The sequence below is a fragment of the Vombatus ursinus genome, unplaced genomic scaffold (genome assembly GCF_900497805.2).
Source record: "Vombatus ursinus unplaced genomic scaffold, bare-nosed wombat genome assembly UNPS02011613.1, whole genome shotgun sequence".
In the NCBI taxonomy this organism is placed as follows: domain Eukaryota; kingdom Metazoa; phylum Chordata; class Mammalia; order Diprotodontia; family Vombatidae; genus Vombatus; species Vombatus ursinus.
This window is the reverse complement of record NW_020951391.1, coordinates 2745522-2769329: the sequence shown is the minus strand read 5'-3', so window position 1 is coordinate 2769329 and position 23808 is coordinate 2745522. Positions and strand designations below refer to the sequence as shown.

At 41.6% G+C, this 23808-nt stretch overlaps 1 protein-coding gene across 1 annotated transcript in view; it reads left to right on the top strand.

The window, feature by feature from the left end:
- Positions 1 to 23808, top strand: part of KIAA1324 (KIAA1324 ortholog) — a 106100-nt gene that overhangs the window by 33844 nt on the left and 48448 nt on the right. Inside the window, exons 2-3 of the mRNA XM_027856804.1 lie at positions 21465 to 21585; positions 22808 to 23000. Coding sequence (XP_027712605.1) covers positions 21465 to 21585; positions 22808 to 23000 — 314 coding nt within the window. The remainder of the gene's footprint in view (positions 1 to 21464; positions 21586 to 22807; positions 23001 to 23808) is intronic.

The window sequence follows — 23808 nt, the reverse complement described above, 5'->3', positions numbered from 1 at the left end:
GGTTCAAGGCACTTAGTCTTTATCAATCATAAACGGGAGAATGCTCCCAGTCAGCTTCATCTGGTGTTGGGACAGCTGATACAGCAAGAGAACCTTGGGTTCACTCAGAGAGCATCACAAAGGATTATTAATAAGGGCTCAAATCATCCTCTCCAATTGGCTAGCCCAGATTTTCGGCCTTCTTCAGGTGATGAGGGGTTCAAGTGGACCTCACAGTCTCAATGAAAATGGTCTTTCAAACCCCAGGCCCATTTCTTGGTGCTCCGTGGCCTAAATGGAAGAAGGGAAAGAGGTGGCCCTGAGGCCCTTCCCCCTTATCACCTGGTATAAGTGATGAGAATGGAGAAGGAGCCCCACTGTGCTCAGTCAGGCAGTTTAACGGATGTAGACAGTTTGGACCAATGGAAAAAGACTGATCCTCACCACACAGTAGGCTGATGCTTAATGTCCATATTTGGGCCAGTTCTCCTCCTGTCTCCCAGAAGTGGACCCCTGGCATCTTCCACATGGGTGATGCCATTTTAGGTCGTTTAGGATTCTGCCAACTCTTTAGATTATAGAAGCTGTATCTAGGAGGAACTTAATTGTTGTTTGTCCTTCATTCTTGAAGAGGACCATGACCTCAGGGATGTGGTGCCGTGAATTGCAAGATTAGATTTCAGTGAGGAACCTAAAAAGGCACTCCTGAGGTGTTAAATGTCCATGCTGAGTTAGTTCTCTGAGATGTATTCTTGCTTCTTTAACCCACTTTGAGTATAATTGATTGAGTCACAGCCAGTTCATATACCTGTAAGTCTGCTACATGGTGGGGCTCAACAGGGCGGGCTACTGTTTGACTCTCTAGAAACTTTCAGTGTTTCCCTTGTATGGAGACTTCAGCATCAGGGTAGCACTATAGTCTGGTCCTTAGTACTATAGTACTGGTCCCCTCAGGAGGCAGAAGACAAGAAAGGGAAGAAGAGTCATATTGTCTGTTTATGGGCTTGGCTAAGAGTCCTTTGCGTTTTCTTTTGGGCTGTGCTATATGTGATGCATTGTTAACTTGAGTGATTGATTGCATGAGAGTGGAGGATCCTTTTTCTTTTATTATGAAGATCTGGATAGGAGCCAAATTCCAAAGTTGTCAGAGGAAACCCTGGATAGGAGCTTGAGGCAAAAAAGAGATTACGCAAGAAATTCCCACTGGTTACACTATAAATAGAAGTAACAATAGAATGAGGGTTCGGATGACTGGCATAGTGGTTTGAATGAATGAATGAATGGATAATTTATTAAGCACTTCACTGTGTGCGAAGCCCTGTACCAAGACTTGGGGTTAGAAATAGAACAGTCAGGTAGCCCCTGCTCTCAAGTAGCTCACGTTCTAATGGGGGGGGGGGGGAACACATATGGAAAGTTTCAGCTGCAAGTCAGATGGAAAAGGTCCCATGGTTCTTAGGGTGAATAAGCAAAGCAAAAGGTCCTGCCTTTTCTCTCATGTCATTTCCACTGATAAAATCATACCTGTTTCAGATGTTGAAGGGCTTTGAAGTCAAGAGCTTTCTTTTCTGGGTCTTCAGGAGCTGTGGCTGTAGCACCTGCAGGAATAGTATCAGGCTGTATCCCCACTGTAGTTGCTCCCCAGGATGAAGGCTGAGGACACTGGGCTTGGAGGCATTGCTGTTTCCAAGGTCCTTAGGTTCGGGGTCTTGGACTGTGCCCACTGGGGTGGGATGGTTTTTATGGTCACTACCAGGCTTGACTTGCCTGGCTCTTGTTCTTCCCTCAAGGTGCCTTGCAGTTTGAGCTGGGTGGGCTTGCCTACCCTATGGGTGGGCAGTTAGTTAACAGTTGGTGGGAATGACTGGCCCCTTCTCCAGAGGATTTGCTTCCCCAATACTGGCTGTGAGGGATAAACAAGTGTGGGCGCTCACCTTAGAATCAGGAACATTTGGGTTCAAATTACACCTCTAACACCTCCTGGGCAAGTTACTTAGCCTTTTACTTCCCTAGGACTATTAAGTTGTTGAATAGTTGCTGATTGGCATCTCTGGGGAGAGAGTTTACTTCTTAGGAGTTCTCTATACCAATCAGGTATAGAGGTTCAGACAAAAAGAAATCAAGAGAATACATCTGCTAACAACAATTGAGAGGTAATCATCTCTTGTCATCATATCAGGAGTAAGGAGAGTGTGTTTATCATTTGTTGATCATTTCAGATTATTCTCAAATTATTCATTTCAATTCAGCAAGTTTTTATTGAATTGAGGTAGGTGGTGACAGAAAAAAGTAAATATAGGACAGAATCATTATTTTATCTGCCATCTGATTGGAAAGATAAGACATACACACATGAAACCATTAGAGAGAAATACAAGAAAGTATATTAGTTGCCCAAATGTTTGAAATAATATTAGAGTTGGTCAGACTAGGGAGAGGTCAATATGTTAACAACTAGATAATACCTAGTCTAGAAAATTCAGTGAAAGACTTGAAGGGAGCTCTTAAAGATGACCAGGATTTGGATTTACATTGAAGATAGGAAAGGGTATCTCAGACTGAAGGAAAATCCAAGGTTCCAAGGTGGAAAAGGACATGGAATGCTGAGAGGATTGCGAAGAGACAAGCTTGATTAGAGAAGAGAAACAACACTCTGCTTGTTAAATGAATGAATGAATGTACAAAAATACATAACGCATGATTCTCAGTATTGCTTTTAGGAACGTTATCAATATGCTGTTGTCTCTTAGAAATATCAAGAAACAGTGATGTGTTATTATAGTATTGTGAGTAGAGAGAGTAGTTTAAACAGGTCAAGTGGGGTCAGATTTTGAAGGACCTTGAACAGCAGATTGAAGAGTTGGAATTTGATCCTGTTGGAGAAGTAGGGGAGCCATTGGAGACATTTGAATTGGCTCTGCTGACACTTAAGGAAGATGAATCCAGTAAAAGTACGGAGGATGACTTGGAGTGAGGAGACATCAGAAGCCTCCAAATTGTTCCTTATATTCTTCTGATACAGAAAGATGGAGGCCCTGAGATCGTATCTTTAACAAATCTCAGTTTAATTTGTTAGAAAATGATGTTTCTTTTTCTTTTCTTGAAAAAAATTTTATTATTTATTTTAAACATTCTTTTAAAAAAAATATGTGGAGTAGCTAGGTGGCACAGTGGATAGAACACTGGCGCTGGAGTCAGGAGGATCTGAATTCACATCTGGCCTCAGACACTTGACACTAGCTGTGTGACCCTGGGCAAGTCACTTAACCCCTATTGCCTCACCAAAAACAAAACAAAACTGAGTTCCATATTCTCTTCCCTCCAGCCTCTCTCCCACCCATTGAGAAGGCAAGCAATATGATAGCAATTATATATGTGAAATCATGCAAAATATATTTCATATTAGCCATGTTGCAAAAAAAAAACAAGAAAAATAAAGAAAGTGAAAAATTTACACTTTGATTTGCACTCAGAATTCATCAGTTCTCTCTGGAGGTGGATAGCATTTTTCATCACGAGTCCTTTGGAATTGTCTTGGATCGTTGTGAAAGCTAAGTCTTTCACAATTCACAGTCTTTACAAAATTGCTGTTACTATGTACAGTGATCTCCTGGTTCTGCTCATTTCATTTTGCATCAGTTCATATAAGTCTTTCCAGTTTTTTATGAAATCATCCTGCTCATCATTTCTTATAGCACAATAGTATTCCATCTTATACCACAACTTGTTCATCCATTCCCCAATTGATGAGCATCCGCTCAATTTCCAATTCTTTGCCATCAGAAAAAGAGCTAATATATATATTTTTGTACATTTAGGTCCTTTTCCTTTGATCTCTTTGGGGTACAGACCTAGTGGTGGTATTGCCCCACCAAAGGGTATGCACAGTCAGGAATATGTTTCAAATTCTCCTGTTGGTTTTCTTTTCTCCAACTTAGTGCAAAACATGTGGAAATCTGATTTGATCAAATGATCTCTAAGTTATCTGCCCCATGCGACGAGCCTACTGCTGCTGCTGGAGTTTATTTCCCAAGAAAATTCTTCTAGGACATGAGAGGAAAGAAAGAGTTCACACATCTCTAGATCCCAGTTGGAAACTAGACTTTGGAGTTAGTCAGATGTTTGTGGATCAAAATTTACTTGAGACAGACGCGATGAGACTAGCTCAACTAATCTCTCTGTCCCAGAGTAAAGGGCAGCCGTAGCAGCAGCACACAAAGAGTGCTGAGGAAAGCACTTCTATTTGGGGGAAAAATCAATGTAATCACCTAAGGGATTGCAGTGTTGCCTGCTCCATCCCCTTTGCTCTAGTCAAGGGAAGTACTTGTGCAGCTCTAGCTATTAACCTTTAATTTCAGGGCCTCTATTTACATATCGTGTTACATGCTAGCTATGTCCTTGGGAGTTTTGAACTCGGCTTGGATGAAGTTGGCTTAGTCCTGACAAATATGATTAAAAGCTTAAGGGAAGTTTAAAAAAAATAGATCATATTGATCTCAGTAAGAAACTGAGAAGAGGCACATTTGAGTATATATAGTCAGGGAGAGCCCTCCCTTGTTCGAAAGCCTGTGTCCTGAATGTGAACCTTCATCTATGAGGGGCCTGAAAGAATTAAACAGCAGCATTTGGTATCCTGGTAACAAAGCTGACTCAATCCTGGGGATATCTATGAACTAGTCTGAAAAATCAGATGTGCATGATGAGCCCACTTCTTTGTGGGTATCTATGAATGTCGGTTCTCACTTTTCCCCTAAAGGGGTTAGCTTTGGAGAATAGTTTGTTGGGAAGGAGAACAGAATAAAAGACAGATGTTGTTCCATATGGATGAGGAGAATCTGATCAGAGAGGAGGGTGAGGGTAGGACAGGAGGTAAACATGAGCACTGGGAGCAAAGAAAGATATGAATATTGTAATCTTTGATAACATCAGAAATGTCACCAGTGCTTCTGTTTTCTGTGGTCCTGTTGATTGAAGGCATAGGGGACTGCTTAGAACATCCCCTCATCTCCTTACTCAGTCATGTGATTTCCTTATTAACTATTACTTTTTTTGGCGAAAACCCCCCAAAACCAACCACCCCCCAAAAAACCCAAACCCAACCCTCATCCTCTGGGAAGCCCAACTATATTAATCCCACCGTTTTCAAAGCACTCACTCCAGTGTTTATTGTCTCAGGATGGTAGTAAGTACAATAGGTTCCTGAAGTGCTGAGCATGAGCTGCTCTCCAGGTAATTTTCTATTTTTCCTCTCTCTCCTCATTAGACTGTGATCTTCCCAAGCACCCAGACTGCGTCTGTAGGCTTTGTACACAGTAGGCTCATGTTAAATGTTATTGACTACCTGGAGGGTTGGCTGAACAACAAAGCCATCTGCCCTTATTGGGGCAAGACCTTCCAAACAAGATAATACAATTCCTGTTTTGAGTGATCACACGAACAATGTCCCCTTCATCTTCACTCTTTGGGGATATTGACGTTTTTTTTTCCCAGAGTGAAAATGTCAAGCCCAGAGAGGTCTTTAGAAACTTATCAGGGTTCTTCATGCTTCATATAATAGGAGTCCTCACTTTCCTTGTAAACTGTTCCTAAGTAACAGGAGACTGTTGAGGGGCTCCTAGTGTCTACACATCTTTTAGATCTATGTTCTCTTGGGGTGGTCCTACTCACAAACTGAGTAATTAATTGCCTGCTCAGTGTGATTTAATGGTGACCAAAAGGTGTCCTGATCCAGCTTTAGTGCAGTTTTTAGCTTTAAGATTTCTGGGACGTCCTGGGACATGGCTAGCCACAGTGCCTGCAATTCCACCACTGGAGAATCATTATTTCATTTTAAGGTTTTTATCTTTGGAAGTTCCCTTTTAAAGTGTAAATACCAGGAGATGAGTAACATTAAACCAGTTATCCATCCTTTAACACCTATAGGAATTGGCTGATCTATTGTTCGTTCAATGGGACAGCTAGTTGTGAGGGAATGGGGCACAGAAGAAGTTTTGATGAGAGAGATCTCTATAGCTTCAGTGAGGCTTGGAAGTAGGAGGCTCCGGGCAACTGGACGAATAAGGAGAACAGACATTTACATAGCACTTTACTTAAGTTATCTCATTTGATGCTTTCAACCTGGTGAGGCACTACAGATAGTGTTTTAAAGATTAAGAAGCTGAGGTGTAGAAAGGTTGAGTAATCTGCCCATCGTCACATATCCAGTAAGTGTCAGAAACATGATTCAAACCTAGGTCTTTCTGATGTTATAAAATGGTCAAGTCTTAGGTCTCAAATGAACCAAGCTTGAGTTTTAAGTGGAAGACATAGTTCCTTCACTTGTCTCCTCACTCTGCTTCTGACTGTTCTAAGCTTTTCCACCATGTCTCAGCTGCCTTCTCACCCTGGTAGATCTTTCTGCTACTGAAGCCCCAATCCTCCCATTGGTGATTTCTTCCTGGAATCTCCACTTTGAGCAAATGCCTAGGCTAGCCATCTTTCCCTTCCCTCCCAGCTCTGCTTCTGACTATGGGTTTTTGCCACCATGCCCCCATTAGGTTACCCACTCTCCGTTCTGCACCGACCCCTGACTCCTATTCCCCATTTCAGCTCCCTTTCATGTATTGCTTTTCCCAATTAGAATGTAAGCTCCTTCAAGACAGGGACTGTCTTTCTTTTTCACTTGAATTTGTATTCCTAGCACTTAGCACAGTTCCTGGCCCATAGTAAGCACTTAATGAATGCTTGTCAATTGACTGGTTGACACAGAAGTGAAAAGAATAAAAATAAAGCTTGAGGACCATTTTGGGCCAGAGTGAGACTTACTTAAGAATCCCATTCTTAGAATGATTTGTCATATTTTATAACATGCCACCCAGTTCTCCAGGCATATGTAGTGAGCTTTCTCATCTTGAGGAAAACGAGCTCATTCTCTCTCACTCCATCCTTGCTCAGTAACTGGTTCTGAGGTTTGGGAAGGGGTCTAGAAGTCGCATGGTCTTTTGGGTAGAATTTGAGAGAGCAGTAGAAAAAAGCACGGGGTTGGGAGTCAAGGGACCTTGGTTTCAATGCAAATTGCTTCCTGGGTGATCTTAGTCACCCTTAGTACCTGTGGGCTCAGGTTTCTCCTCTATAAAATGAGAGGGTGGGGCTAAATAATCTCTAAATTCCCTTTCAGCTCTAAATCCTGTGAGTTTAATTAGCAGAGACCAGTTTTAGTACCTGTTTTTGCCAAGAAAAGAATGATTTACAATTGTGTCAGTGATTAAATATTAAGTATTTGTGCAAGGCACAAAGTTAGGCTTCAGATACATTTCCCTGGCCTCATGCACATCTATTTCAACGTTTTCTTGACTTGTATTTCAGCCCAATGCATAACCCCAGTGGGATGAGAACAGCAACCCTTGTGACTCCCCTGGAGGATTCTGCTCCACCTGAGACCGTGATAGGGGTGCCAAAGAGAGGGGATAGTGATGGGGGGCGGGGCAGCAGGATTGCAAACTGCTGAAACACTCCAGTTGCTTCCCTCTGGCACTAATCTGAATCTGGGTTTGCCTAAGAACTAGTTTGTTACCTCAGGCTCCGATCTTGCCAAGGCAAACACTAGAGGCCTGGGTCATGCCGATCCCCTTCTTGTTGAGAGAATGGGAACTTGTGCAAGAGTGACATAGTCACAGAGGAAGAGAATTTCAGAATTGGCCAAAACCCCAGAGCCCATATGGTCCCACCCTGACCCGAAAAAAATCCCTTCTACAACATTCTCAACAAAATGGCCATCCTTGCTTGAATTAATCAATCAACAAGCCAGATGTATGGGGTGTTCAAGGAGGACTAGACCCTCTGGTGTGAGGACTTTTCAGGGCTGCTTATCTACTTTTGGTGTCAACCTGGCACTCAGCTTTCACTTGTCGCTCCAAGAAGCTGTAGCATGTGCAGTAACCACATCCTGGTAAAACCAACTTGGCAGATGAGCTAAACTGGGTTGAGTGTAACCAACAGGCCTTAAATCTGTTGGTGAATTAGGGGGATGTCTACCCCCAACACATGGAGACTTCCTCCAGTGAAATGGGCAGGTGAAAACAATTTATCCCAATGGCCACAAAGATGGCTGAAGCAGGTGCTGTGGAGCACTTCGAGCTTGGTCAAACATGGAAGATGCCAAGGTCATCCACTGGATCCTGGCCATCACTAGTCATCTTGACTTTTGTATTGCCACTGCACTTAGATGACTCTGGAAGCAAGAGTGAAGCTGATGACTTTGTGCAACTCTGCCTCACTTAAATCCAATTCACTTATTAGTCAAGACATCACCCCATGTCATTAGTCCTCTTGGAAACAAAGGACAAACAACCATCAACAAGTGCTTACCAAGTGCTTATTATTAGTGTGTGCTGAAGCTGGGGATACAAAGACAAAGGCAAAATACTCCTTTGCTCACATTCTAACACGGATGACAGACCTGTGTAAATAGGATTCAGAGTGGATATAACTTAACCGTAAAGGCATGAGCAGTGAGAAGGACTGGGGAAGGAGACAGCATGGTAGGTGGCACTTGAAGTGAATCCTGGAGGAAACCAGGGATTACAAGAGAGGAAGGAGGGCATTCCAGGCCTGGGGGGGGGGGGATGGTCAGTACAAAGGTGCTTAGATAGCTGATACACAAGTGCACACAAGGAATAGAGAGCAGGCCAGTATGGCAGGTGTGTACCATCTAGTATGAAGAGAGGAGAGTCATATCAGAAGACTGGAGAAAGGTAGGAAAGGACCAAGTTGGGAAAATTTTTGCTGCCAAAAAGAAGCATTTCTATTTTGTCCCAGAAGCAGTTGGGAAACTGTGGAGCTCATTGAGTAGAGGGGTGAAATGATCAGATATAGGTTATAGGAAAATCGTTGTGTGGAGGATGAATTAGATTGGGGAGAGAATTGAGGCTGGAAGACATGGGGAGGCTATTGTAGTAGTTGAGATGAAAGGTAATAAGAGCATTTCCATTACAAATATGCATAGCCACGCAAAACAAATTCCTACATTAGCTATGTCAAGAAAAGAGAAGGAAGATACTCAAATGTACATACTGAGTCTATCAGCTCTCTATTTGGAGGTGATTAGCATGTTTCATCACTACTCCTTTGGAATTGTTTTGGTCAGTGTTAATTCAAGACCTCAAATCTTTCTTTCTTTGAAAAAAGATTTTTCCCAATTACATGTAAACACAACTTTTAACATTTAGCTTTTAAAATTTACATTCCAAATTCTCTTTCTTCCCTCAAGTAGGAAAGCAATCTGATATATCTTATCTAGATTTTTTTTTTTTTTGGTGAGGCAATTGGAGTTAAGTGACTTGCCTAGGGTCACACAGCTAGGGTCAAGTGTCTGAGGCTGGATTTGAGCTCAGGTTCTCCTGACTCAAAGCCCAGTATTCTATCATTGTACCACCTAACTGCCCCTATAGAACTTGTACATATGAAGTCAAGCAATACATATCTCCATATTAGTCATGTTGTGAAGGAAAACACAGGAAAAAAAAAACCAAGAAAAATTAAGAAAGTAAAAAAAGTGTCTGATCTGAATTCATTCAGACCCCATCAGTTCTTTCTTTGAAAGTGGACAGCATTTTTCATCATAAATCCTTCAGAACTGTTTTGGATCATTGTATTGCTAAGAATTGTCTCAAGTCTTTCCAAGTTGATTATCATTACAATGTTGTTCATAACTTATTTTTCTGGTTCTACTTGCTTCACTTTGCATCAGTTCATTCAAGTTTTTCTAAAACTATCCCTTTCATTATTTCTTATAGAACAATGATATTGTATATAACACTGATACATTGCTTAATTTTGCAGAACCTTTTTTCTTCCTTTATGCTTTATTATATGGGATGGCTCTCTGAAGGCAGAAAGAGAACAATGGGAAAGGTAATGTAGCTTATTTAAGGAAAAAGAGGTAATTGAGAAAGCATCAATAACTACTGCCATACATACCCTACTTTCTTAGCTCTACAGAATCTTTATAAGAATAAGCTATAACTCTCAGGTTTACCCCCCCCCAACTCAAAGGTAGAGTTTCCTGAGGGACAGCTAACCCGGGTTCTGGGTACTCTGTGGGTCCTCCCTCCTTAGCCCTCCCTGGTGCATTCACCTTTAAAAGCCAGTTGACACAATTAGCTCAAAGCAAAGACATTTACTGAAATGGCATGATATCTCTACATTCCCTCCATAACCCTGGAGTTCACTCTAGTACAAATATAGGCAACCTAATTGGGAAGAGTGGGCATACACTTAGAGTGCACTGGTAGAGGGGCTCATCTGTAGGGCATTTATGTGGCCAAAGCAACTGACACCTCTGGCAGTGTCTTCTCTTATGGTGTCCTCCCTTTCCTTCCCCTGGATACAGCATCTCTGCTAGACAGGTCACTCCACTGACCTTCATGGGGCTGCTTCTCTCTGCAGCTAAACCCAACTTTTCAGCTGGACTATCAGAGTCTCCTGTCTTTGGGGCACAGTGTCTCCAACTGAGTGAATTTCTGTACTGAAAAATTCCATTGTCAGTGATGGGTGAGGTTGGGGGGGAGGGAGTCCTCTCCCTTCCTACCACCTACCTGCCACTCTGGAAGAGGCACAAAAAAAAAAGGCAAAGAGCAATTTCCTCTTAGGAGCTGTGTTTTTCTTCTATAATTGGCTCTCTTTTCTACTGCCAGGGATAACTGCCTCTTTGGAGCTTGCTTTTCTTTTGTAAAAGCCACCGGGGAAGGACATTTGAGACACTCAGGGCTGGAAAACTTCCTCAAAGCCATATCACTGCACAATTCCCAGGAAGGATTCAGACTGTTGTTGCTTCATCTAGTCTATCAGTCATATAAGCACATAGGGATGGTGGCTTATACTTATGGGGTGTGATTTCAGGGTCACTAGGAATGTGCTCCAGTGTCATAAAATACCACTCCCAGTAGCTTCCTGATGGCTAGAATTCCACATTTACCAATTCATTACTGTTGTCTTAATTTTTGTCTCCTGTTAAAAGGCTTGGCAGTGGTAACACACTAAGCCATTTGTATTTATACCTTGGCATGATTGCGCTTCTCATTAGATCCTTTTCTGAAAGCAGGTTTGAATAAGGGATGAAGACTGTGTGATTCCATCCATGATAGCTAGTCCTATAATCCCATCAAGTTGGTGGAAGATTTTCACACCTCCTTTACCCTCTCTGGCTCTCCAAAGTCTGAAAGGGGTAAACTCTTTGGTAGGAAAGGCTTGATTTTAGTTTGTCACCCATCATAATCTGAGAATAAGTCACTTACGGTGTAAAGCTCACAGTAGGTTGTAAAAGCAACCACTCTGAAAGGAGCATAACCTTAACACATCATCATGTTTTTTATCTGGCCCTTATATACTGTAATTTCAAGTGGGTTGTAGAGAGGGACTAAATTCTCTTGATCAATCCTTACACACACACACACACACACACACACACACACACATACACACACAGAGCATTCTTAGTGAGAGTATAAGAAGGGAATAGCCAGGTTTTTGCGAAGGCATTCTACAGCAGATCACATCTTAGGTGCAGAACAGAAAATACAAGATCCCACCGTCTTTGTTGTTAGTTTACTATAAAAAAAAAGCATTTGAATTGGTAGAGCAAATGCTACCTTAAAGACTGTCCTCCAACAAAGTGAAGGCAGCTAGGTTTTGCAGTGGATAGAGTACAGAGCACAAAATCAGGAAGACTTATCTTCCTGAGCTCAAATTTGGCCTCAGATACTAACTATCTAGGTGACCCTGGGCAAGTCACTTAACCCTGTTGCCTCAGTTTCCTCATCTGTAAGATAACCTAGAGAAGGAAATGGCAAACCACTCCAGTATCTTTGCCAAGAAAACCCCAAATGGGATCACAAAGAGTTGGACACAACTGAACAACAACCAACAAGGTGCCTCCCTTTCGTGTGTTAGAAACACACAGGATAGAAGAAGACCCAATGGGCATCACAGTACAGTGGAAGAGAACACTAGCTTCGGAGTCAGAGGACTTGGGTTCAAATCCCACTCCTATCACTAGCTGTGTGACCTTGGCAAGTCATTTGATCAAATGTAAAAAGCATTTAAGCACTTACTTAGATGGATCTTAAAATTCTTTCCAGATCAAACTATGATCCATGAACAGCAGAGAAAGCTTTGATTATACATACCAAGTGAGAATTTTATTTTATTTTATTTTTTGGCTAGGCAATGGGGTTAAGTAATTTGCCCAGGGTCACACAGCTAGTAAGTGTTATGTGTCTGAGGCTGGATTTGAACTCAGGTCCTCCTGAATCCAGGGCCGGTGTTCTATCCACTGCACCACCTAGCTGTGACCCCCCCCAAGTGAGGCTAAACAAGCATTACAGGCTCTTAAACAACCAGAAATGAGTTTAGCACTGTCAAGAAGGATGTCCACTAGAGAATCCAACTACTAGATGGATTATCTTTAGGAAAAGGGAACAAACATTTATTAAATGCCTACTATATGCCAAGCACCGTACAAATACTATCTCCTTTGATCTTCACAGCAATCCTGGGAGAAAGTGCTATTATTATCCCCATTTTACTGTTGAGCAAACTGAGATCAAGTGACTTGCCCAGGGTCATACAGCTAATAAATGTCTGAGGCTGGATTTGAACTCAGGTATTCCTGACTTGGGCCCAGTGCTCTATCCTCTGTGCTGCCTAGCTGGTCTATAATGTTTAGGTCCTTCAGATGTTATTTGCAGATGACTGTGCTGATTTCATCAAGCCCCAAAACAAAGTGGAGCCTATTAAACAAATCCTACAGTCAGTTAAAAAAAAATTGACCCAACTATCCACACATGAAAAAAAAAAAACAAAAACCAAGTGGATTACAAATACCTTTCCAAGTCCTGTACTAATTGAAGGAAGCTCATCTTAGGCAGACTGAGCTGCTCCCTGACACCCCACCGTTGCTTTTCCTCATCCCATTTTTTATCTGCCTTTGCTCCTCTGATCTACAAAAACCAGGTGTAGACTTTGGGTCGTCCAGCTCCAGTGATCCGTGTTCTCCCATGCAAGAGTTCAGGTGTTATTTTTAGACAATTTAAATCAGTGGTGATTGCAGGGCACTAGTTCACTGTGATGCTTTGCTTCTAGACCAATAATTGTGGCACCAGAGACAGTTTTGGGTTAGGTGGTTGTGTTGTCTGAATGTCAGGAAAGCCTTATTTTGCCCTTTAAATGCTATTCCCTGGGAAGCAAATAATTTACCTAAAAAAAAGAAAGGGAATTGATAAATGTTCGAAGGATATGAACAAGCAGTTTCCAGATGAAGAAATTAAAGCCATCTATAGTCATATGAAAAAATGCTCTAAATCACTATTGATTAGAGAAATGCAAATCAACATCACATCTATCAGATTGGCTAATATGACAGAAAAGGGAAATGATAGCTGTTGGAGAAGATGTAGGAAAATTGGAACACCAATGCATTGTTGGTGGAGTTGTGAACTGATCCAACCATTCTGGAGAGCAATTTGGAACTATGCCCAAAGGGCTATAAAACTGTGCATACCCTTTGATCCAGCAATACCACTTCTAGTTCTGTATCCCAAAGAGATCATAAAAAATGGGAAAAGATCCATATATATATAAATATTTATAGCAGCTGTTTTTGTGGTGGCAAAAGCTTGGAAATTGAGGGGATGCCCATCAATTGGGGAATGGCTGAACAAGTTGTGGTATATGAATGTAGTAGAATCCTGCTGTGCTGTAAGAAATGATGAACAGGCAGTTTCAGAAAAACTTAGGAAGACTTGCATGAACTGATCTTGAGTGAAGTGAGCAGAACCAGGAAAACATTGTAAACAGTAACAGCCACATTGTATGATGATCAGCTTTTATAGACTTGGTTCTTCGAAGCAATACAATAATCTAAGACAATTCCAAAAGAATCATAATGGAAAAGCCATCCACATCTAGAGAAAGAACTATGGAGTCTGAATGCAGATTGAAGTATACTGTTTTCACTTTCTTTGTTTTTTTGTTTTTTCTTTCTCGTGGTTTTTCCCTTTTGTTCTGTTTCTTCTTTCACAACATGACTAATATGGAAATATGTTTAATAGTAATACATGAATAGCCTATATCAGATTACATGCTGTCTTGGGGAGGGAAGAGCAGAGGGAGGGAGAAAAACTTTGAAACTCAAAATCTTATAAAAGTGAATGTTGAAAACTAAAACTAAAATAAATAAATTTTAAAACAAAGAAAGGGAAGGTATAATAACAATTCCTTGTTGGCTCTTTGGCCCCTCCACAATGAGATGAAGATCATTCTCGAGGCACACATGCCAGAAAATGTTGACATCTCTCTGAAGGTTCAGAGTTATTTTGAAGGTCCCCGGAGGAATCCTGTGAAGAGATTTCAACCCCACCAATGTTGAATTTAGTTTCCTTGGAAAGAAGAGTAAAAAGCCCCAGTCTGACAGGTGCTGGGAACATCTAAAGGAGCTCACAACAACTTGCATAATCTGTCGACAGGTGCAAAACATGATCAAAGGCGCTACCCTGGGTTTTCTGTGTGAGACAAGGTCTGTGTATATTTGATTCCCTATCAATTTTGTTTTTTAAGAGAATGCCTTACTCATTGAAAATCAGAAACTTTCTGGGTGAAAAACACATCCACAAATGTACGAGACCAGATGTTGTTGGTTCCACTTCTCAAGATGAGTTAATTCTTAAATAAAATGACATCAAACTTATATCAAATTCAGTTGCTCCTGGCCACAATGGTAAAAAAAAAAATAAGAATGTCAGAAAATTTTTGGATGGTATCTATATTTCATGGAAAGGTACAATGCAAAAGACTGATGAATAAGTTTTAAAAGTTGTGCAAAGCTGAAGGCTGTATGTCCTGTGGACTCAACACTTACTCAGCTTTTATAACAAAAAAAAATACATTTGGTCCTTTGTGGGGAAAGAAAAGAAAAGTTATCGAATACAGACCTGCTGTCAGATTCAGTAAGGGAATGCAGACACCAGGACATTTAGGATATAATCTGCACTTTTTGTGATTTTTCTGAATTTGGGAGAGGGAGTTGGAGGCACCTCTGCGCAAAGCTGTGAAGGTGACATTTGCTTCTAGTGATTCTGTCTTTTTTGTGTTCCTTTCCTCCATCTAGGCCAATGTTCTCTCCTACCCCATACTTCCACTATTCATCAATCATTCTCTGTCTACTGGCTACTTCCCTACTGCTCACAAACATGCCCATGTCCCCCCTATCCTGAAAAACCCTCATTTGATTCATCTGTGTATGCTAGCTACCACCCTATATCTCTTCTCCCTTTTGTGGTTAAACTGGAGATAGGAAGACTCAACTTCCTGAGTTCAAATCTGACCTCAGACACTTACTGGCTGTATGACCCTAGGCAAGTCACTTAACCCTGTTTGCCTCAGTTTCCTCATCTGTAAAATGAGCTGGAGAAGGAAATGGCGAACCACTCCAGTATCTTTGCCCAGAAAACCCCAAATGGGGTCACGAAGAGTAGGACACAACTGAAATGACTGAACAACCACTGTCTTTGCAGTGGTTTGAAATGGTTAGGTCCATGGTAGAAGCAGGAAACTTCTAACAACTATGCTTCCATCTCCCCTTTTGCAACACAAAATTGAGATTGAAGAAATAGAGAACACATACTTCTCTTAATTCCTGTCTTGCATTTGGGGGTGCTAAGTGCACATTGTTCAGAAGCAGGGCTTTACAGGTGAATGCACAGTGATGACAGCTCTATTGTATACCACTACAAGAGCGCAGGTCACTCAACTGTGAGGTCAACCTGTACACCAAGTCTCTCAGAGCTGTGTGCACGCTATGGGTTATTGATCAATCAACTGATTGATTCATCTGTTGGTTGAACACCTACTCTTTCAGGCTTTTGTACTAAATGCTAGGGATACAAAGACAAAAAACTCAACAATACCTGCCCTCAAGGAGCTTATATTCTATGGAGGGAAATAATGTGTACACATATAAGTAGATATAGAATACATGCAATGTAAATACAACATAATGGCAGGGAGCACTAGCAGTTAGGGGAATCGGAAAGCCTTGAGTTAAAGATAGTACTTGAGCTCAGTTTTGAAGGGAGCTGTAGGGATTCTTGGAAGCAGAGAAAAGGAAGACCATTCCAAGCATGACTGTCAAGTCAGGGCAAAAGCTCAAAGGTGGGAAATGGAACAGCAGGAAGACTCATTTGGCCAGACTGTAGATTGAGTGAAAATACAATCAACAAGACTTGATAATTGATCGGATATTCGAGTGTGAAAGAATGAGAAAGCAAGGATGACACAGAGATTGTGAAACCAGGGAACTGAAAGGATAGCAGTGCCCATGATGGAAATAGGGAAATTGGGAAGATGAGGGATTTTGGGGGTGGGGGATGGGGAGGGAAACAGGAGTTGTTAGGATATGTTTAAGGGGTTAAGATAATTTAGAGGGCAGCTAGGTAATTCAGTAGAGCCAGGGCTGGGCCTGAAGTTAAGAAGACCAGAGTTAAAATCTTACCTCAAATACTTAATAGCTGTGTGACCCTGGGCAAGTCATTAACCTCTATTTACCTCAGTTCCCACATCTGTAAAATGGGGATAATAATAGCACCTACCCCTTGAGGTTTATCATGAGGGTCAAAGGAGATAATAATTGTAAAGCACTTAACACAGTGTCTGGTGCATAGTGAGCTCTATATAAATGTTAGTTGTTGTTATATGTTGAGTTTGAGATGCTTGGGGGACATAGCACAAGAAATATATCTCTGTCACCAACACCAATATGTAATGGCAGAGCATATGGACCCATGTTTCAGGATAGACTGGAGCCAGTTAGGATGGACTGTCTCAAGATGGACTGGAGCCTCTGTGGCCCTGAGGTGCATATCCTTGAGCTCCTGATGTACTCAGTAGCCACCAGGGATGGATAGGAGTTCCTCTCAGGTCTCTGAGACTTTTAAAATAAGAAATTTTTCTTGATTTTCTAGCTCCAGCAAGTTTCCATGTGGCACAGATATCGAACCTTTTCAGGAACTGAAAAGTAGGCATTGCGAAAAGGGCGATACTTCATCTTTGGCCCCAGAGGAATAGAACTTTAGCGTTTCATCTCTTCTCTCTGTTCCTGTCCGAATTAAGAAGTTGTGCTGTGCCTGACAAGTGTACTAGGGCCTCTCCATTCTTCCCCAAAAGAATAGTCAGTGTTTTGCTGTTTTTCAGCTAGGAGAAGGGTGTGAAATGTGCAGGGTACTGTGTATTTGTCTGGACTGGCCATGATTAATTTTAAATTCTGTACTATTTGTAAATGTATAAGTTATCTACATATGTTTCAGGGAGGGCCTCAGGTAAACCAAGGCAGCATACCAAGGAAGGTGATTTATCCGCAGGACTTTCAGTGCACCTGAGGAATTCTGTCTCTTTCCCTCTTTTACTTTGTCATTTGCCCCCCTTTAAAGTTCTTGTTAATGGTATAATTATCTCAGGGTAATCCAGACTTAGAACCATCACAAGCAGAGACAACAGAGACAGTCACCCTGGCTGCTGTAAATCTATCCAGATAACAATGAATAAATTAGCACATATTTGAAAAGAAATTTGTCTAAGGTCTAAAACTGCCATTTGCCTGGGAAACCTCCCACCACAGTAGGACCCAGGGGGGAACAGATGAAAGAAGACAGAAAGAAATGGAATTGTTCCATTTATCTCCCCTAGAGGAAAATGCAATCAGACTGAAGAGAAACTCTCTTACTGAACACATTAACTTTTTAACAGCCCTTCTGAGGGGTGTGGGGTTGAGCCTGACTGGCAGAGAACACTGACCTACTCAGTTCCTTAGATAGGCATGTCCCTAAACTGAGGGCCTCGCCTACACATTTATTATATTTTTTTGTTTTTTTGTTGTTGTTGTTGTTGGGTTTTGTTTTTTGTTTTTTTTTGCTTAGGCGGTTGGGGTTAAGTGACTTGCCCAGGGTCACACAGCTAGTAAGTGTCAAGTGACCTAGCTGCCCCCTACATATTTATTATTACAAAGTGAGTGAGAGGAGGTAGGAGGGGAGGGCTGTGTGTCAGCGTGTGTTTGTTACATAGTGGTGCTAGAGGTACCTTCCCAAAGGCACAGAGACAGCACACTTTTTGCTATTCTTTTCCATGCCCAGGATTGTGTGTAACTAATAAAGTCAGTTCAGTCATTATTTTTTACCTTTGTTGTTGTTCAGTCGTTTTTTAGTCGTGTCCAATTCTTTGTGTCCCCATTTGGGGTTTTCTTGGCAAAGACGCTGGAGTCGTTTGCCATTTTCTTCTCCAGCTCATTTTATAGGTGAGGAAACTGAGGCAAACAGGGTTAAGTGATTTGCCCAGGGTCACACAACTAGCAAGTGTCTGAGGCCAGATTTGAACTCAGGAAAATGAGTCTTCTGACTCCAGACCTGGCACTCTCTCTCCACTGCTCCACCTAGCTGCCCCTTATTTATTACTTGCCAAGGGTAAATCTTTGCTTACTCTGGTGGAGAAGAAAAGTGGCTATTTACAATTAATACAGCTACTGCATAGTAGAAACTTTCTATTTAGGATAATCAGGCCTACAATTTATACAGTACTCTTAAAAACAAACTAAAGGGTTTCAATGCATTACAAATATGTTGACATTCTTCTCCTTACCTCCTTGTGAGGTAGGGACATAAGGATGATGAGGAAAATGGGATCCCCAGAAGTGGCTTGCCCAAAGTGTTGTTGCAGTCTGAGAGGCTGAGACCCCTCAAAGACCAAAGAACAAGACGGGGTCATCTGGAATGATTTCACAGACTCAAGCATTCTTGGAGTCAAGTTGGCAAAGATTTATCGTTACACTATATAGCGGGTAAGGATTCTTAAGGAACCTGAGACCTTAGAGGGATACAGTTAAAGTTTATATAGGATAAAATATAATAAAACTTGATTCAGGGCAGGATTAAGGAGTGGTTAAGGAGTGGTCAGTTCTTAAAGGAACATGCACTTTTTGTATCTACTTCGGAGGCGTTTTACCCAGAGTTCACTAGGAAAAGCTCACAAGGGGGGCTACACGGAGGTGTGGTTTTAGGCCTGCTACGTCACTAAGTTAACTAACGGTCAGGGGTAACTGAGAATTGTCCAGTCTGCCACCAGTTAATGTCTTGTTTGACAAGATAGATGTAGGGAGTATACATATGTCTTAGGTCTAGAATACAGATAATGAGTCCAGGATGTAGATAATAAGGCAGGGTGGTAGTATAGATAGTCCAGTGGGTAAGAATATCTTTATGACCCAGTACAAAGTCAATTCAAACTAATAATTCCCTCAGGTGCTGTTTGTAACTGTACCAGGGAGAGATAAGGGTCTTGCTGGGGCCCACTCATGAGTAATTGCTAGGCACAGTGTCCTCGGGCTGGGGAGAAACTGCCAGGGATAGTGTTTCTGAGGCTAGGGAGAAACATGGTCATGGAATTGGGGTACAACCACCCAAGCACCCCATCATTGTCACTGTATATTGATTGACATCTGGGCAAAAATGGATCTCCTTTCTCTACCTAGCCCAGGGCTCTTTCCTAGATAGATCTGGCATCCAAACCTGAAGCAAGAGGTGGTGGAAAAAGAGAAAATCTTGACATTTTCCAAATGTTAATCCCTGCTCCTTGCATCTGGCTAAGCGAGCCCTGCTCAGTACCTAATGTTTCTTGTGCTAGGTATGTAATAAGTGCTCAATAAATATTTTTAATTGATATATATTAAAACAAAATTCCAAAATTATTTTTAAAATTGCTGTCAGAAACTCTTTACTTCAGAACTGGAAACAATATGTTAATTGTTATCTATGCTTATTTTCCCCTATCCAGGGAATAAAACTGTTTGCTTTTGGTTCTGGTACAGTCTAAGATTATACTGCCTCACAGCAGACCTGAAATCCATTCATTCCTAGACTTCATGTAGTTTTTGGTGATTCTTTATTGCATGAGTTTAAGGTAGAAAATATAGAGAGGAGGGGACCAAAAACCTAGGTTCAAAGGTCAATAGATCTGGAACTGATGGGGACTTTAGAGGTCATCTAGTTCTTTCATTTTAATAATGATGATGGTGACAATTTGAATTTAGCACCTTAAGGTTTGCAAAGTGCTTTACATCCATTAACTCATTTGATCCTTGTGGCAACCTTATAAGTTAAGTAGTATTATTATCCCCATTTTGCAGATGAGGAAAGGAGGTACAGAAAGGGTAGATGACTTGCCTAGGGTCATACAAGTAATCACTGTTTGAGGCAGGATTTGAACTTGGGTCTTTCTTACTCCAAGTCTTGCCCTCTATCCACTAATCCACCAAGTTTCATTTTAACAAAATCAGAAACTGAGGCCCAGGAGACTGTTCTCTGTCACTCACTTGTGCTTGTGATTTTGGATATGTCTCTTCATCTCTCTGGCCCTGTATCTTCATCTTTAAAATGAGGGGGTTAGATTAGATGACCTCTTAAGCTCTCTCCTCGCTCTAAGACACTCTGAATCTTTGCCTTCATTTCTTTCCACGTGGGCAGCCAGAACAGAGGAAATCTGTTTCAGGTTTTTCAGGTTTTAAACCATTTGAGGTAAGTGGCAGCGTACAGATGAAACAGAGGCCAGAATCCGCATTGTGATCAGTTCCATTGTTTTTATTTTTAACGCTTAAAGTGTTTAAACAATGTTTAAAAAATAAAAGAGTTTATGCGGACATCTGGCACATCTTTTATGTTTTCCCTCTTTGAAACAATGTTGGACTGTTCATTGCTAATTCAATTCTTTCTCCAGCTAATCAGATAATTGAACTGGACTGGGAATTATCCATTCTGTGGAAGAGAGAATTGTAAGGACAGTGAATAGATTTTATATCCAGCTAGTGCGGGATAAGAAAAGGGAGTCCCCCAATAGCCTGCTGTGTCACCCGTCATAGTACTTAACAAATGCAAGGCAGCAATTTATAGTCACTGGGAAGGAACCTGAGGGATACAGGGCACAACAGCTGCAATCATAACTTGTTCGATCTTTTTTGTGCCCTGGACGGACCCTTCCTCATGGGAAGTTGGAGTTCATCTGTTCTTCCGTTTGGGGCAATCCAGACTCTTCCCCCTTGCCAACACACACACACCACCCCTTTTTGTTCTGTTCTCCCTCCTTAACTTGGCTCTCAATCCTGTGGGTCAGTGTCCCTTTATTTGCAAGGAACGAGAAAGGATCTTAAAATATCTTTGTGAGAAGCTTGCCATTCCAATGACGGGATAACATCCCAGCCAAGAAGAATGAACCAAGTCATTTCCATTACTGATGATCAGTCCAACCCTTAAGAGGCCCTCTAGGGTATCCAGGGAGCTTGGACTCCTTGGAATCCTTGGATCCTATTTAGATCACGTTCTACACAGGAGAGGCAAGGGATAACAGGTGTGCTTATGTGTGCTGGATGACTGCCCCATCCTCACCGTGTGGTGTTTTCTCTCTCTCCACTACAGTCTGAGTATCACTATGAGTATACTGCATGTGACAGCATGGGCTCCAGATGGAGGGTCGCCGTGCCACACACACCTGGACTGTGCACCAGCCTACCTGATCCAGTCAAAGGCACTGAATGCTGTAAGTAGTGGTCACTCCACGCTCACCTTGTATATTACCTCAGCCATGTCCTTGCTTGGCACAGAACTGTCAGCTCTAAGCCCTCGGTTGTGGGAGAGGAAGGAAGTCTTGGGAAAATCAGATTGTTTTTACCAAACACTTGGCTTTTCTCTCCTTTGTAGAGAAATGTTTTTTATGATACAGACTTAATACTTGAATTCTTTTTTGTATCTTGGGGAATAAGAATGCAGAATTCCAGCTGTGTTGCATTCAGATGTTTTCTTCTTTTGCATATTTAGTTTCCTTTATGTTTATGCATTCTTAGCCTAGTCATTCACTGGGCAGCTATAATCACTCATTAGTGAAGATTGCAGCCCATTTTCCTTCTTGGAAAGGAAGCCAGGAAAGATGGATTGCTGCAGAGGCAGACCTTTAAAGTACATTGAGTGTCAATTCAGAGAAATATAAATCTCATTTGGTGGGTGAGCCTGATTGTGCATTCAGAAACATGAGGACTTGTCTGAGGCTCACTTTCCCATTTCGTGTAACTCTGTACTTAACGATCATAACCTTTCAAACGGTTGGCACCTGTTTTCTCTTTTCTGATAAGACAGGAAAAGGAGGGAGGAACTGATAATTAGGGAACTGGGATAAAGAACATTTTTAAGAGTTGGGGGTGATATTGAGAATGTTTTTTAAAAATGTATATATGAACATTGCTCAGAGTTAGGCTGCCTTTAAAGGGGCCTAAGAAATCACGAGCAAAGGAATTATTATATACACTAAAAAGCTGTGTTTGAATTCTGGCATTGCTACTTAGTACCTGTGTGGCCTTATGCTAGTCAGTCAATTAACTCCCCCCCCCATTTCCTTATTTGCAAAGTGAAGGAGATGGACTGGGAAATCTCTAAAGTCCTTTTCTACGGCTATCTATGATCTTATGAAGACATTATGAGACACAAATAGTTTTACATGAAAGTCAGTGATATCTCTCCCTGAAGAGCTTTCAGAATAGGAAAGGTACCTCTCAGCTGGTGTTAAACCCAGAGTGACCTTACCTGAAGTCAGGTGGAATGGGAATGAAAAATTTTAGCTCCTAAGTTGCTAAGCCTTTCTAGGCGGAACCCTGTGCCTCCCAGCTGGTTATCAAGACTTCCCCCCCCACCATGTAGAACGGCCACTCATCAACACTCCTGTGAGCAATAACCTTGATATTATCCAACTTCTGTTCAATTTCTTTTAGCTTTTTCCTGCAAGGCTGGGGAATTTCTGGACATGAAGGACCAGTCATGTAAGCCGTGTGCCAAAGGCCGGTATTCTCTAGGCACAGGCATCCGATTCGATGAGTGGGATGAATTGCCACATGGATTTGCTACCCAAGCGACCAATGTGGAGATTGATGAAGACTTCACTGAGTCATCTGAGAACTGTACCTCGTGAGTTTAGTATCCACCTGTGGGATACTCACCCCTCAACTCCATTTCTCTAGGAGGAAGGTTGCAGTGCCAGCTGGGCAGGCATGGGCAAGTTTAGCAAGACCTTCCATATGTGTTATTTCCTGTGAACCTTCCAAAACCCTTTAAGATCAGTAAGGAAGGTATTATAAGTCCCATTTTATAGATGAGGAAACTAAGGTTCAATGAGAATTTGCCCAAGGTCATTCAGTTAGTAAGTGTCTGTGGCTGGTTTTGAACTCAGGTCTTCCTGACTCCAGGCTTGACGCTCTATCCACTGCACCACCTAGTTAGCCATAGCTGCTTCTAATAAGGGATATAAAGATAGGCAGGAGAGAATGAGAGAAAGAAAGAAGCTCAAAAGTCGTTAGGTTATGGGTAGTATCAATAACTTGACCAATTCCCTAAGACTGGCCATTCGTGATTTCCCATCACAACCAGTCACTGACACCTTTAATATAAACAACTAACCTCCTTCTCCTGCTAGATGAGTATTATTTTCAAGGAGATGGAGGACAAAGAGTTAAAAAGAAATTCCCATTTTAAAAACAAAAATCTTATTTGGTTTACATACTTGTATTTGGATAAGCCAACTCATCCCTTAAGGTTTTGCCTTATTCTAGCACTTCAAAGAACTATAATTTCATCAGTGTGCATATAACCTCTGACAATGCAACTCACAACCTGAAGTCACTTAGTAAGCCATGAGAGAAAGTATTCTGCCCACTTATTCTTTTTAAAAAATTATCAATATCTTTTGTTTTTATATCACCTGCATTTTCTGATGTAT